Consider the following 16,808-nt stretch of genomic DNA (forward strand, 5'->3'; position numbering starts at 1 on the left):
AAGTGGTCCTTTTCGTTTTACGTCTGAACCCAAAGCACTTCTAGAGGTTGCCCAGAATAGTTCCGGTTTGTTTCCTGTCTTTGTATTATTATAAAAAGAGCTCCCTTTCACTGTCTAAAGCGTGCCAGATGAAGACAAATGACAATATCTTCCTAGTTCTAGTCATTTTGGTTTCAGCTAGGAATGAGGCCGGGAGGGAAAAGGAGGCGAGAGGGGCGTTCCCTCTACTGGGTCCCGCTCTCGACTTCCGGTAGCCCGAAGACGCTAATTTCGAAACGTGAACATCTGCAAGGGCGGGCATCTGTTGTTCCATTAAGAGCTGTGTTAGCTGAAGTGGTAAGTAACATCACACGTTCTTTCATTCACTTATTGAGACGCTTGCCAAGCTCCGTGTTTTAGCTCGTGGGCTGTTTTGAGTCAGCATTCTGGGCGGGAAAGGTGTTGTTGGAATTAGAAAAATATGTAGTGTATTAGTGATGTGCTATGAGAAAACGAAATTGGGCAGGCACCACAATCAGGGCAGTTTTAAATAGAGTTACCAGGCCAACGAGACCTGACTTTTGAGCAGAGACTTGGAGGCGAAGAAAATAGCTGTCCTGATGTTTTAGTCCGTGTTCCAGACAAAGGGAACATTCAGTGCCTAGATCCCAAGGCAGAAATGTGCCTGGCTGTTGCGGGATTTGCAGGGAGGCTTTTGAAGAAAATGAGTAAGAGAAATAGGAGATTGAGGGGCTTGAGTCGTATAGGATCTCATCATTTACATAACCGATTTTTATTACTTAGAGGGTGCTATTATATACTTTTAAAATATGCAGTCAAAATGAGCATGTGTGAATTAAGAGAGGAAACTGAACTTAATTTTTTTCTCTTTTGGGAATAGAGACTCGTTTTCTGACTTCTCTTGGGGAGACTGAGAAATTAAGTAATAATACTTCCTGAAACCATCAGGAAGAAAAATGGTAAGTTTTATACAATTCTTATGTCTTTCATTATAGATAAGTTTTAGAAATTAATCAAAGGGAAATAAAACTACACGGACTTTCAATGGCAAGGCAGAAGTGATAAACTGTAGAAGCAAGAAATGTATGATGCCTCTAAGCAAAACCAGAAACAAAATTACTTTTAAATTTTTTGGTGTTTTCACTTAAAATGCATATAATTTACTTTTTACAGAAAAAGACTGATTACAACATGTAGATGGAAAGAGGGAGTTGAAGAGTATAGCCAGGTGTGATCATTTAATTGGATCATTTTGTTTGTTCTAAAGTGGGCAACTAGAGCTTGAAGTAGAAGAAAAGCAATGAGAATCTTGCCGTCTTTTTCCCACCCCGCCCCCAACTCGCACACACTCCTGCCCTGTATCAACCTGACCATGCTCTCTGACTGCTGGATACTATTGGAAGAATATGAATAAACAAGGAAGCCTCAGAATAACCCCGCAGAAGTTTCCTGGGTGGCTCAGTTGCTTAAGCTCAGGTCATGATCTCACAGTTCCTTAGTTGGAGCCCTGTGTTGGGCTGTGTGCTAACAGTTCAGAGCCTGGAGCCTGCTTCAGATTTTGTCTCCCTCTCCCAAAAATAAACATTAAAAAAATAATAACCTCTCAGAATCCCACCCCACAGTGGGATAACAAAGGAATGTGTTACCCAAACATCAGATAACAAAAAGCAAGCAAGCAAGAGTAAGAATTGTCTTTAGTGAAGAAAGGAATTGTTTTTAACACTATCTTCAGAATTAAATTACATAAGGGAAATGGTGCAGACTATGTTTGAAAAGTCATTTTCTTACTATTTTTCAATATATATTGATGATGTTGGTGAGTTGCTATTTAAATTAGTAATGCTAACATAACCGTTGTTTACATTTTTATTGATGAAAAATTCAAACTTTATTTCCATCACAGTATTTACTGTCAAATTCTTAGAGTGAATACCATTTTACATTAACATTTATATTTATCGTCTGGAGTTTTTTTCTACTGCTGAAATAAATTTTGAAGAAGTACAGCTTCTCAGCCATGTGGATAGGTCATCTGTGAAATGGTATTTCTTTCTGTGTTTTCATTCAGATTGTCATCTTTAATCTAGTTTGGGAAATAATACAGTGTATAAAGTCATCCGAAGAAATCTTACTTGTTCTTACATTCTTTTTCCTTTTTAGTCAGTGACACTGCATACAGATGTAGGTGATATTAAGATAGAAGTCTTCTGTGAGAGGACACCCAAAACATGTGAGGTAAGTACCCTTAGGTACATGTAAAAATAAGTTAATGCAACAGGATAATTATTTTGAAATCAAAGTATCTAACCTAAATATATATTTAAAAAAAAACACTTATCTATAAAACTATTGTCATGGGGGTTCCTAGGTGGTTCAGTTGGTTAAGTGTCTGACTTCAGCTCACGTCCTGATCTCACCGTTCAGGTTCTTGAGTTCAAGCCCTACATCAAGCTGTCTGCTGCCAGCAAGAAGCTGGATTCAGATCCTCTATCTCCCTCACTCTGCCCCTCCCTCACATACACATGCATACATGCTCTCTCTCTTTCAAAAATAAACAAACATAAAATTATAAAAAGCAAAACCACTGTCAGGAAAACCTATCCACTATAACTATTGGCCTAGTTTCCACTTACCTTTGAGGATCAAAGAAAGGGTAATTTTTCTCTAACCACAGAGTGGTTGGTATCTTTTTCTTATGACTTATTTTCCTCGGGAAATTTAAATAATCGTTAGGATGTTAGGTAAGATAACTATTTCTTATGTTATTTTACTTGTTTAAATGATAAAGAAGGAAAGAGTTGGCTCTCTATATATGTTCACTCAACATTTATTTATGGGCTAGGTAGCTCAATTGGTTAGGCATCTGACTCTTAATTTCGGCTCAGGTTATGACTTTACGATGGTTTGTAGGTTAGCAAACCCTAAATTGGGCTCTGCTGCTGTCAGTGCAGAGTCTGCTTGGGATTCTCTCTCTGCCCCTTATGCACAAGGGTGTTTTTGTGCACTCTCAAACTTAAAAAAACAACCTTTCATAAATAATGGTAATCTTACCCGGGTCTGGGAGTACTGTAATGAATAAGAGACATTCCTTGCCTTCATAAAGCTGATATTTAAAAAAAAATTTTTTTAATGTTTTTATTTATTTTTGAGAGACAGAGACAGCACGAGGAGGGGAGGGTTAGAGAGGGAGACACAGAATCCGAAGCAGGCTCCAGGCTCTGAGCTAGCTGTCAGCACTGAGCCCGACGCGGGGCTCGAACCCACGAACCGTGAGATCATGACCTGAGGCGAAGCCGGATGCTTAACCGACTGTGCCACTGAGGTGCCCTAATAAAGCTGATATTCTAGCTGAGAAGATAAGCGTTGGAATAGGGAGGGAGGCCGGGAGGGATTCATTCTAGAAAAAATAGTGATTCTAGACCGTGATAATGCCTTGAAAGAAATAGAGCGTTGATGTAGAGACTAACAGAAAATAATTACCTAAAAGAAGGTGAGGGCAGGCCTAGCCAAAAAAGTGATACTTAAATCAAGTGCAGAAAAGTAATGAAGGCATCTTGGAAAGATGATATAAAAGGAACATTCCAAGTATGGAGATAGCAATACAAAGGACTCAAGGTAGGAATGCCTACCTCTTTTGGATGAATTTTCAGAAGGATGATGGGGTTAACATGGTAAGTAACAGAAAGAAATTATTATCACATGAGATGCAGAGGTAGGCCAGGTCATGAAGGGCCTGTTAGGCCCAACTGAAGATCGTGTGTTTTATTCCAAAAACAGAAGGAAGCAAAGTGTCTTAGGCAGAGAAGTGACATTAGCCAAAGTAACGCCTAAAAGACATAAATACAGTGTTATAGTGTTTTCAGTAAATACAGTTTGTTCTTTACTTTAAGTATGTTTCTGCTACATCATATCCCAATTACTATTTTTACTCTTTTCAGAATTTCTTAGCTCTTTGTGCCAGTAATTACTACAATGGGTGTATATTTCATAGAAATATCAAGGGTTTCATGGTTCAAACTGGAGATCCAACAGGTAAGTTATTCCATTAATATCTAGAGAATTGGATATATAGTGTGAAAAAGAGGGTAAATAATAGAAAAATATATAATGTAATATTGTGTGTCAACTACTCTATATTTTTTAAATAAAATTAATTTTTATAAGATAGAAAAAATATAAGCATGTGGATTGTTGTTGGGATTTTTTTTTGTTGTTGTTTTTTGAGAGAGAGTAAAAGTGGGGGTGGGGGGGAGAGGAAGAGAGGGAGCCCGACACAGAACTAGATCCCTTACCCTAGGATCATGACCTGAGCCAACATCAAGAGTCAGATGCTTAACCAACTAAGCCACTCATGCACCCCTACATGGAGTTTTTATAACCAGGCCACATTACCCTAGCAAGAAATATTTTTTTAACTTTTTTTTTATGGGTTTTATTTATTTTTGAGAGACAGAGACAGTGCGAGCAGAGGAGGGTCAGAGAGAGCAAGAGATACAGAATCTGAAGCAGGCTCCAGGCTCTGAGCCAGCTGTCAGCACAGCCCGATACGGGGCTCGAACCCACGAACTGTGGGATCATGACCTGAGCCGAAGCCGGATGCTTAACCGACTGAGCCACCCAGGTGCCCCCCTAGCAAGAAATTTTTAAGTAGAAGCTACCAGCACCTAGTTTTAAAATAAAATATAAATATTGATATTGAGGGGATTAGGTTTTTTGTAGAGATACTTTATTTTCCTAGTCTGTAAAGTGAAATTTTGAGAGGACATATCAAAATTTTTTTGTATTTAACAAATTATAAAATAGCCCTTTGGTTTTAGAAAATAAACTCTTTCTCAACTTTAATTAAATACTTCTTTTGATTTGCTTGTCTTGTAATATAGGTACTGGAAGAGGAGGTAACAGTATCTGGGGCAAGAAATTTGAGGATGAATATAGTGAATATCTTAAGGTATATCTCCAGTGCTTTCACATCTGGTTTCTAATGCCTTGTTTATACTTGAAACTTTTAATACATACGTTGTAGCAATACAAGTTAATGTCGTTAGTGTACAAACATACTTTTTTTGTAGTAGTATACTTGATAAATGCCAGGAAGAAATTATAAATGGTAGTTCTTGCCTAAAATATATTCTAGAATCTCACAATCACATGAACCTTGATATCAAGTGAGCTTATCTGTGGATCCAACCTGAAATGTTTAATCAGAAATGTACCAAAAGGGCCTAATGTCTCACTATAAAATTTATGCTGAATGACCTGAATCACTGGGCTTTGAGAGTAGGGAGGAAAGACTCGTTGCAATACTGCCCATTATCAATGTCCAACTTTCATCATCTTCTGTTAGATGTTTGAATATCCCTGTATTGACTTCATACCTGTGGTAGATCCCAACTAGGTTAAAGAGAAGTGCATAGCATGGTAAAATTAGAAACTTTTATTTCCTTTGTCATATTTTTCTGTGTTTGTCAAACTTTTATTTCCTTTTATTCTTAAGTAATCTGTATATCCAACTTGGGGTTCGAACTTACAGCCCCAAAATCAAGAGTTGCATGCTCTACCAACTTAGCCAGGCGTCCCAAGAACGTTTTTTTTTTAAATAAAAAACTAATGCATGCCTATTTTTTAACTTATTTTACATTAAATTTTAAAAATTAAAATAAATGTATTTATTTAATACATTTAATATATTTATTTCCACTTCCGGGAGGTGATATCTGCTAACAGTTTATCATGTGGTCTTTTAAGCTTTGTTATCTGCATAGAATGGTAATTTTAGAAATTAGGAAAAAAAGAGATAAATTCTCCTCAATAAGAACATGTAATTTAGGGGGCACCTGGGTGGCTCAGTCAGTTAAGCGTCGAGCTTGGGTTCAGGTCATGATTTCACGGCTTGTGAGTTTGAGCCCTGCATCAGACTCTGCGGACAACTCAGAGCCTGGAACCTGCTCCAGATTCCGTGCCTCCCTCTCTGCCCCTCTCCTGCTCACACTCTGTCTCTCTTTTTCTCTCTCCAAAATAAACATACATTTTTAAAAATTAAAAAAAAAAAAAGAATATGGGGGCACCTGGGTGGCTCAGTCCGTTAAGCGTCCGACTTCGGCTCAGGTCATGATCTCATGGTTCGTGGGTTCGAGCCCTGCGTCAGGCTCTGTGCTGACAGCTAGCCTGGACCCTGTCTTCAGAGCCTGTGACTCCTTCTCTCTCTGACCCTCCCCTGCTCATGCTGTCTCTCTCTCTCTCTCTCTCAAAAATAAATAAAAACATTTTAAAAAATTGTGCAAAAAAAAAGGATATGTAATTTAGTACATTGTATTTCAGTTTCAGTTACATTAAAATATGCCCAGGAAAATTCTGAAAAAAATTCATTTCAGTGTTTATGTCAGGATGGTGGAACTATGAGTAATTTTTTCTTCTTTTTGCTTTTCTTTTTTTTCTTTTTTCTTTTTCTTTTTATTTTTTTGAGAGACAGAGAGAGACAGTGGGAGCAGGGAGGGTCAGAGAGAGGGAAATACAGAATCTGAAGCAAGCTCCCTAGGCTCTGAGCTAGCTATCAGCACAGAGCCCGCCACGGGGCTCGAACCCACAAACTGTGAGATCATGGCCTGAAACGAAGCTGGACACTTAACTGACTGAGCCACCCAGGCGCCCCTTCTTTTTGCTCTTCTATCATAAGGAAACATTAGTTATAGGAGTTGGGGTTGGGAGGTGATAAATTATGTCATCCTTTTCTGAATTACAAACAAAAGAACTTTTGGGGCATTAATTAATAACTGCCTCCACAACACTAATCCAGCATCCTATACCAGTGTTTTTCAATACTGGCTATTACAGACTCACCTGTAGTTTTAAAAATGTAAAAAGTAAGGCCTTAAACTCCCTAAGTGTAGAGAAAAACAGGCAGACTGATTAGGATCTAGATTATATTTTAAGGTTCTCTGGTGATTCCTACAGTCAAGATTAAGAATCATTATTTTTAGGGGCACCTGGGTGGCTGGCTCAGTCAGTCAAGTGTCCAACTTCGGCTCAGGTCATGATCTTGTAGTTCATGAGTTCCAACCCTGTTTCAGGCTCTATACTGACAGCTCAGAACTTGGGGCCTGCTTTGGATCCTGTGTTTCCCTTTCTCTGCCCCTGACCCACTTGTGCTCTCTGTCTCTCAAAAATGAATATATGTTATAATCTTAAAAGAATGATTATCTTTATATAAGGAGTTGAGGGTGTATTGAGTATTCACATTCTGATCCAGCAATCCCATTCCCAAATGTTTACTCTAGAAAAACTCTGTACAAATGCATCAGGAAACAGTACGAGTGTTCTTGGAATGTTTTTTTAATAGCAAAAATCTAAAAACAACCCAAATACCCATTGATCATAAAGTGGACAAACTGTAATATATCAGTTGTAGAATAATATAGAGCAGTCAAATTCAGAACTATAGCTACACATACATGTATAAATCTTAGAAATAAAATGACAGATAATATGATACTACAAGCAAACATGCAAAAGGAAACAATATATTGTTGAGATACATATAAAGGTAGTTGAATAGTGGTTCACTTTTGGGGAGGCTGAGGAATAGATGAGAGGAGTACGTAGGCATATGCAACAACTTGGTAAATTTGAATTCTTAAATCTTAGAAATAGGTTAATAAGGGGGTGCCTGGGTGGCTCAGTCGGTTGAGCCTCTGACTTCAGCTCAGGTCATGATCTCCAGGTTTGTGGGTTTGAGCCCTGCCTTGGGCTCTGTGCTGACAGCTCAGAGCCTGGAGCCTGCTTCAGATTCTGTGTCTTCCTCTCTCTCTCTCTGTCCCTCTCCTCACTCGAACTGTCTCTCTCTTAAAAATAAACATTAGGGACGCCTGGGTGGCTCAGTCAGTTAAGTGGCCCGCTTTAGCTCAGGTCCTGATCTCACGGTTCCTGGGTTCGAGCCCCGCTTCAGACTGTGCTGACAGCTAGCTCAGAGCCTGGAGCCTGCTTCGGATTCTGTGCCTCCCTCCCTCTGATCCTCCCCTGCTTGCGCTGTCTCTCTATGTCTCTCAAAATTAAATAAAAAACATTAAAAAAATTTTTTAAATAAAATGAACATTTAAAAAAATTTTAATAAAAGAAATAGGTTAATAAGTATTTTATTAAGTTATAAGTGGTACATACATTCTGGTGCATGTATCAAATGTAACATTTGACTGGTAGTTACCTTTAGGAAGACAATAAAGCATTAATATCCTGTAGTTATATCTCTATTGCTTGTCTCATTAGTGCCCCCTGATGAATAGCTAACGAGAGAATAATCATTAGATTATTTATGGTATTTTTATATTGCAGCACCTCCTTAAAACACAGTTCTGTCATGTCTTCAATCTTATCAGTAAGGTCTTTTTAATTCTTTTACACAGTCCCTTTTATAACAGATAGTATCATGAATATTAAAGCTATAGGAGACCTGCCTTAGATCATTTAGTCCTGGGTTGTGAACTGACTGCCCTTGGGTGGGAGATCCACAGATGTACTCTATGTGGAGTACATTGGCTTAAGAAAAAAACTTTAGGGCCATTAGGCAAGAGATACACCATTCCTTCTGCCAGAGTCCCTAATGTTTACATTCTGTCCCATTAATCAGTTTATCATCTGCTCACCCTTGTGAGCATTTCAATTATGAATAAATCCCTGAACTAGTCCAACCTCCCTCCCTGTTGTACAGGTAAACTAGCCAGAGTCCAGTCTATGTGTGAAGAGACTGTGGGGATTTTGGTTTTGTTGTCTGGCTGGCTGATTGTTTCATGCCAGCACACTGTTCCTTAATATAAATGTAAGGATTTCTGTTATACGTTAGTATTGCTAAGTGTTTGTGGCTGTACTTCTCCAAAGTGAAAATGAAATTAATTTGGGCACATGATTTGTTATAAACAATTTACATGCAAGGTTTCAGAGATATAGATAATACAGAAATGAATATTTGGATTAGCCCTAATAGAAGCTGATTAAATGTTTTCTTCATCCCTGATTGAGTACACACGTCTTAAGTCCTATATTTGGAATATTTATATAAAAACACAGTTAAATTAATATTTTGGCCTGTCTTTTACAGCACAATGTTCGAGGTGTTGTGTCTATGGCTAATAATGGCCCCAACACCAATGGATCACAGTTCTTCATCACCTATGGCAAGCAGCCACATTTGGATATGAAATACACAGTATTTGGAAAGTGAGTATTCTGGTTATGATTTTCTTTGGAATTTCAATGCCAGGGATGCATATGAGTGGCTAGGATAGTAACATTATATTGAAAGAGCAATATGAAAGCTAAATACACCAGAGCACATGGGTGGCTCAGTCGGTTAGTTGACTAACTTCTGCTCAGGTCATGACTTCACAACTCCTAAGTTTGAGCCCCACATTGGGCTCTCAGCAGGAAGCCTGCTTTGGATCCTCTGTCGTCTTCTCTTTCTGCTCCTCCCTCACTTGTGCTAGCTCTCTCTCAAAAATAAACAAACATTTAAAATAAATGTTTAAAAAAAAAGCTAAATATACCTGGTAAGCCCCCCACTTACCAGCCTTGTGACCTTGGGAATTTATAACCTCTTCAAGACTTAATTCCTTTATTTTGCAAAATAGGAGCCAATACTTGTTTTCATGATCGTTATGCAAATTAAGAGATATAATGGATTTTTTATGAATAGTATTTTGCAACAACTAACAGATCTGGAAAATAGTGGCTTAAACAAGATGGGCTAAGATGGTTCTCTTCTGTTACCAATATTCTAAGTGGTGCCTCTTCCTCACACATCTTTGTCCATCCCGAAGCTCAGCTTATGGTCATAATACAGGCAGCACAGCTGCAGTCACACCATGCATTCCAGGCAGAAAGAATGAGGAAAAGCAAAAATTGCTTGCCAGCTGATAAGCCCCTTTTTATTTTTTTTAACATTTATTTATTTTTTGAGAGACAGAGCATGAGCAGGGGAGGGGCAGAGAGAGAGTCACAGATTCTAAAGCAGGCTCCAGGTTCTGAGCTGTCAGCACAGAGTCCAACATGGGGCCTGAACTCACAAACTGTGAAATAAGACCTGAGTTGAAGTCAGATGTTTAACCAACTGAGCCACCCAGGCGCCCCTTTTTAGAGCTTCCCTGGAAGACACAGAATTTAGCAATGAGGCCTCCCCTTACTTACAAGGGAGGGTAGCAAATGTTTTTCGGCTAGACACATTGCCATTCTTAATAAAATGACGATTCTGTAAGAAGAAGAGGTGCCTGGATCCTAGCAGGCTCTGCCAGAAAGTTAGCAGGCTCTGCCAGAATATTCACTATAAACATTATGCCTGGGAATTTATAAATCAGAAAGAAGTCAACTTGTCTGCTCATTCAACAAATATTTACCATACTCAATAAACCAAAGTACAGTTATAGTTTCTTTTATTTAAAAGTTTGGATTCCAAGTTAGGTTAATGAAAATTAGAAGCCCCAGCAACTCTTATTTTTATTCCATATACATATTTAATTTATAAGTTAATAGATAGTGAAATTAATGAAATATTACATCCTTTAGTAGTATTTGCCTGGATGTAGATAATTAAGTTTCCCTTCCTTTTATTTTCTCCTTTAAGTCACCATTCAGAATTATTAATCATTGATTACCAGGATTTATATTACTAGATTTGTGACAAAACTGAAGAGTTAAAAACAAGGATTGTTGGGGCCTCTAGGTGGCTCAGTGGTTAAGCGTGTGACTCTTGGTTTCTGCTTAGGTCATGATCTCACGGTTCGTGGGCTTGAGTCTCATATCGGGCTATGTGCTGGCAGTGTGAAATCTGCTTAGGATTTTCTCCCTCTCTCTCTCTCAAAATAAATAAATAAGTAAATTTAAAGAAGAAATGCAAAATAAAATGTAAGTCTGGTTTTTTTTTAATTTGTTTAATGTTTATTTTAATGTTTGTTTATTCTTGAGAGAGAAAGAGAGAGACCAAAGTGTGAGCAGAGAAAGGGGGCAGAGGAAATGGAAGACACAGAATCCGAAGCAGGCTTCAGACTCTGAGCTGTAAGCACAGAGCCCAAGATGGGGCTCGAGGAACTCAGGAACCCTGAGATCATGACCTGAGCCAAAGTCGGATTCTTAACTGCCTGAGCCACCCAGGCACTCTTCTGTTATCTTTTTAAGTAATACAATAAGTGTTCGGAATTAATTTGAGTGGCACTAAGACATATAATCTAACACCACCTTTTCTTAGCAAACGTTTAGACTAACTTGCCAGAAGATAGCTGTCAATATATTTTTTTCTTGGTGGAAACATGAAGTGGGCTTGCTGGAAATGGGTTTCAGTATCCCATCTTCCCTTCTCTTATTTTATTACTACTGCTTTTTGTTGTTGCCCAGATGTAAAACGTAAAAATACCATATTTAAACAATAAAAGTGCAAGGTGGCCACCTACTTCAGGACCTTCAATATAGGGCAGTACTGATTAATAACAGTGTCACCCTTACATACTTTCTCTGGGTATTTCCCATAGTAAAGAAAATCTATGAAGGGTTATATTAGACCCATTTGTAGCTATGCTGTGGGAATACTTTGGTGGTAATAAGCCTACCCATTGCTATCATCTAAAGGCACAAAAATGAATTATTACTGAATTTTGGCTCATATCTGTGGTAGAAAATCAAATCAATTTTTTTCTGTACATCCAACTAGGGAATTCAAAGAATAATGAGATATTGTCCTTTTCTTTTAAGGAAACTCTAATGCTATAGGTATTTTGATATTATGTTTCAATCTTAGGAAACTTTCATACATTTATATGGTTTCTTTTTCAGGGTAATAGATGGTCTAGAGACTCTAGATGAATTGGAGAAGTTACCAGTAAATGAGAAGACATACCGACCTCTTAATGATGTACACATTAAGGACATAACTATTCATGCCAATCCATTTGCACAGTAGCCGTAATAGATCTGGAAAAATATTTGGCAGACTATTCAGAGGAACACACCTACTGTGGCTTACCCAGTTTTAATTATGTCAGGAGACTGCATCATCGTTCTGCTTGTTTACAACTAAGATCTACTAAGAGTTGGTGGTACCAAAGGGCCCTAAACAGCTTTTATTCCATTAGAGCATACTCCTTACTAAAACTAATATTTAATGTATTTCTTTAAGTTTAATTTTTTAAAAGCCCTTTTGTCTAATTTTTTGTTACATATAAACATTCACTCTTAAAGGCTCAGCCTCAGGGTGTCTGGGTGGCTCAGCCATTTGAACATCTGACTTATCCTCAGGTCATGATCTGGTGGTTTGTGAGTCTGAGCCCCACATCTGGCTCACTGCTCTCAGGTCAGAACCCACTTTGGATCCTCTGTCCCCCTCTCTCTCTCTGTCCCTCCCCCATTCACACTCTCTCTCATAAATAAACATTTAAAAATAATTTAAAAAAGAAATACTGAGCCTCAAATCCAGGTATTTTTGACCACCCTAATTACATATTCCTGCCATGTCTAGTCCATATCCTGGAAGTATCCTTTTCCATTAATTACTCACTTTGCGTAGTTAGAAAGGACAAGATAAAGAGATGGTCTAGAAAAGCCAGCCAATCCATTTGCTATTTTCTCTGGTCTTTAGATTTATAGTAAAGGCTCAAGAGAAGTCCTATAGTACAGCAAACACTTAGTTTCCCAACTTGCCCAGGGAACATTTTTTTAAGGCATATCATTTACAGTATTGTAGGATAGAATTCTACAGGTGATCATTTTGAAAATGCAATTACTTGGTTATCAGCACCAGTTGTAGAGTCCTAGACTGTGTTTGAGTCACAGCTCTGCCCCCCTCTAGTAAGTTTAGGTAGGTTTCCATGTTTTCTCATCCCTAAATAAGATTCCTCATAAGACTGTTGTGAGGATTAAATGAGATAATGGGTACCAAACTTCTGGCATGTGGTAAGTGTTCTGTAGAGAGTAAATAGAAACTGTTCTCCTAACATTTATCTCCACCATAGGGTTTTCACCAAATCAGTCCTTATCATTTATCAGGCTATCCCATTGGTTTCATCAAGAACTATATTCCACTCACGGCTTAGATCACTTTGATTAGATTTTGGGTATTCCTAAAACTGATGCCAAGCATTTCTTGGTTTTTATCATTTCTGCAAATAGCTAATCTAAATAATATTTTTTTTCTTAACTACAGTTTGGAAGTTAGCTTGCAATATCCTGTTACCATTTATACCTTCTACTAAACTGATGTGCCAACTATACTAATAACCCCCTTTTTTTTTTTTTAAAGCAATCTCTATGCCCAGTGTGGGCCTTGATCTCCTGACCATGAGATCAAAGAGTCACATGATCTAGCTGCTGAGCCAGCCAGGTACCCCTAATGCCCTCACATTTGGAGTCACCCTTTTATTTTTATTTTTTAAGCAAAAATTTTTGTGGCAGAGAGACTGTGAGCAGGGGAGGGGCAGAGAGAGAGGGAGACACAGAATCCCAGCAGGCTTTAGGCTCTGAGCTGTCAGCACAGAGCCCAATGAGGGGCTCGAATCTTTGAAACGTGAGATCATGACTTGAGCCGAAGTCTGCCACTTAACCTAGTGGGCCACACAGGTGCCCCTACCCTTCAATCATTTTGGTTTCTAGAATTAATATTAAAGCCTTTTTTGGCCACAATTTGGTTTGACATTTCTTATACCTGATATTTTTCTTCAACTGAATGTCACTGAATTTTTTTGTCCTCTTTAGAGGCTTTTACTGTCCAAATTTTTTTTTAATTTTTTTTAATGTTTTATTTATTTTGATACAGAGAGTGACAGAGCATGAGAGGGGGAGGGGCAGAGAGAGAAGGAGACACAGAACCGGAAGCAGGCTCCAGCCTCTGAGCTGTTAGCACAGAGCCTGATGCGGGGCTTGAACCCACGAAGGTGAGATCTGACCTGAGCCGAAGTCGGAGGCTTAACCGACTGAGCCACCCAGGCGCCCCCCAAATATTTTTATATTGACTGGCATTCCCTCAATTTTTATTCTAAACTCACTTTTTTTTTTTTAATTCCAATATGGTGGGTATTTGGTTCTTAGATCTCATTCTTATAATGTCTTTATTATTTTTTAATTTTTTAAATGTTTATTTTTGAGAGAGAGGGCACAAGTAAGGGGAGGGACAGAGAGAGGGGAAAGAGAGAATCCCAATCAGGCTATATGCTGTTAGCTCAGAACCCAATGCAGGCCTTGATCTCATGATCTATTAAGATCATGACCTGAGCTGAAATCAGGAGTTGGATGCTTAACCAACTGAGCCACCTAGGCAGCTGAATAGATAAATTTTAATACACAGGACTCAACTTTTAATCAGTATGGCAAAGTTGATAGATTTACCATTCACTAGTGAACTTAAAACTGATGATTCTTTTCAATTCAATTTGTACCAGTTGTGGTAGAAGTAGAGATGGGAACTCAACATAATAACTGTAAAGCACATCCAGAATAAATGATAATGGAAAATTTTAAAAACAAATTACAATGAAAAAAGAATTAGCTGCAAACATTAAAATGGTGTGGGAGAGGGACGCATTCGTGGCTCAGTCGATTGAGTGTCTGAATTCATTTCAGGTCCTGATCATTCAGTTACTTAGTTCAGTCTCTGTCAGCACAGAGCCCACTTCAGATCCTCTGCCCCTCTCCCGCTTGCTCTCCCTCAAAAACAAACGTTAGTGGGGAATATAGCTAGAGTACTAAAAGTGTAGAGTACTGTATACACAAGAGTTAAACACATAATTAAAGCAGTACCCAAAATCATTAAAGTTATTCCATAAGTTGGAATAAGTTAGGATAACCAGTAAACTATATGGAGAAAAATAGCAAAAGAATTTTGCCTCCCATGATGTACCAAAATTCCAGATGGATGAGTTTCCTATAAAAAAAAAAAAAGAAAGAAAACCTCCAAAGAGGAATGTCTCAGTTTACACACATGACAAAGGTAAAAATGGGTTAGGCTTAACTATATGAAAATCAAATCTTTCTTGCAATTAAAAAAAAGGATAAATGAGAACTACATTCAAGAAAGCTATGAGGTATGAATGGGCAAGTCACAAGAGAAAAGGGGAAATGTTCAATGTCACTAATTAAGGAATAAAGTTACAAGGTTCCACCAAGATAACTTTTTTTTTTTTTGAGCGAGATTGAGTGGGAGAGAAGGGCCCCGAGAGAGAGAATCTCAAGCAGGCTCCAAGCTCAGCTCAGAGTTCCACTTGGGGCTCCATCCCAGGACCTGAGCTGAAATCAGGAGTCAGATGCTGAGCCACCCAGGTGCCCTTCACCAAAATACCATTTTTAAATCTTTGCACTATATTAGTTCGTTAGGGTTGCCATAACAAAGTACCAGAAGCTGGGTAGCTTAAAATTCTGTTATAGAGACTAGAAATTAAGAGGTCAAGGCACAGTCAGGGTTATTTACACAAAGGTCTCTCACTTTGTCTTGTAGATGACCAAATTCTATCTTCATAAGATCTTATGTCATAATCTCTTTTTAAAGACATCAGTCATATTGGATTAGGGCCCATCCGAATGACCTCATTTTACCCTTAAGTACTTCGTAAAGGCCCTATCTACAAATACAGCCACAATCTGAGGTAGTAGGAGTTAAGACTTAAACATAAATGGGGGGGGAGACATAGCACCCCCAAACAACCAAACCTAAGCACTAAAGAACACAAAATAGTTTATTTCAAAAATGTAACTTTGGGTAAATCTCACATTAGTAATTGGCTAGGTTTGAGGGGGGTTGCTAAATTTAAAACCATTTGGAAAACACTTTAGAAACTAGTTTTGGTGGTATATATAACATTTTTTCACTGTTTTCTTTCACCCTTCTAATCTTACTGTAGGGATTCTAACCTGCTCTCTGCATAGCCACTGCAACTTTTACCTGTAATAGAAGAATACAGCTGATGCCGGTCTGTAAGGTTGTTAGGATTAAGTGAAAGTATATGTTTAGTGCTGGGCACAATAACTAGCCCACTATGAGGAGCCATCATTCTCCAAAGACCAGGATTCCCCAGGTTTGCTTCACATTTAAGAGTGTTAACTGCATCCTGAACAGCTACAAATTTCACAATTTACTGCGATTTCTCCCTCTGAAATATTTACCTTGTATTTGGTGATCCTGGCCCCAGTGTAAAGATTAAAGTATTAACGGTTTTAAAGCATCTTCAAATCCATTAAGAGAAGGGGCTTAAGAAATGCAAACTACCATAGATATTTTGGAACTATGTATTCATCATCACTTTTTACCCAATAATTGTGCATCTGTGCAGGGCTGGGTAATATATGTTGATCTCCTGTGCAAGTGTGAACAGTAAAATTATGCTTAACTGTAGTATTTGATTTTATACATTTTCCACTACGTTTGTAATGAGTAAGCAAGAATTTTGTTCAAGAAACAATATGGGAGGGAGGGTGCAATTTTAGGACTGGTAATTAATTTGGTCCATTGAAACGGTAGTTTGAAGATTCTCTTGTTCAGAGCTTGTTTCCTGACACTTTTTTCTCACGACCTTCCATTTCCTCTTTTACAGTTCATCTAGCCTTAACACTGAAAAGGCCTGGCTTAATGCCAAATATTTAACTGTGTGGAGCCCCCACTTCCTGTCTCCAAGCTCTTGTTCATTCGTTTAAACTTTTATTTTTATTATTATTATTATTTTTAATGTTTTATTTATTTTTGATACAGAGAGAGACAGAGCATGAGAGGGGAAGGGGCAGAGAGAGAAAGGGAGACAGAGAACCGGAAGCAGGCTCCAGGCTCTCAGCTAACGGTCAGCACAGAGCCCGAT

At 38.3% G+C, this 16,808-nt stretch overlaps 1 protein-coding gene across 1 annotated transcript; it reads left to right on the plus strand.

The window, feature by feature from the left end:
• The first annotated feature begins 42 nt into the window (after positions 1 to 42).
• PPIL3 (peptidylprolyl isomerase like 3) lies at positions 43 to 12,141 on the plus strand. Its single transcript, XM_029934113.1, has 7 exons — positions 43 to 336; positions 881 to 959; positions 2,161 to 2,235; positions 3,939 to 4,032; positions 4,881 to 4,948; positions 9,089 to 9,207; positions 11,809 to 12,141. The coding sequence occupies exons 2-7, from the start codon at positions 957 to 959 to the stop codon at positions 11,933 to 11,935; spliced, it is 486 nt and encodes a 161-aa protein (XP_029789973.1). The 5' UTR covers positions 43 to 336; positions 881 to 956; the 3' UTR covers positions 11,936 to 12,141.
• Positions 12,142 to 16,808: the final 4,667 nt, after the last annotated feature.

This window comes from Suricata suricatta, chromosome 3 (assembly GCF_006229205.1).
Source record: "Suricata suricatta isolate VVHF042 chromosome 3, meerkat_22Aug2017_6uvM2_HiC, whole genome shotgun sequence".
NCBI classification, from domain to species: Eukaryota; Metazoa; Chordata; class Mammalia; order Carnivora; family Herpestidae; genus Suricata; species Suricata suricatta.

What these genes read in the sequence shown, in the direction of transcription:
- PPIL3 (XM_029934113.1), top strand. An exon ending in TCAAACTGGAGATCCAACAG is followed by an intron (nt 4,033 to 4,880) that starts GTAAGTTATTCC and finishes CTTGTAATATAG; the next exon opens with GTACTGGAAGAGGAGGTAAC. An exon ending in AATATAGTGAATATCTTAAG is followed by an intron (nt 4,949 to 9,088) that starts GTATATCTCCAG and finishes TGTCTTTTACAG; the next exon opens with CACAATGTTCGAGGTGTTGT.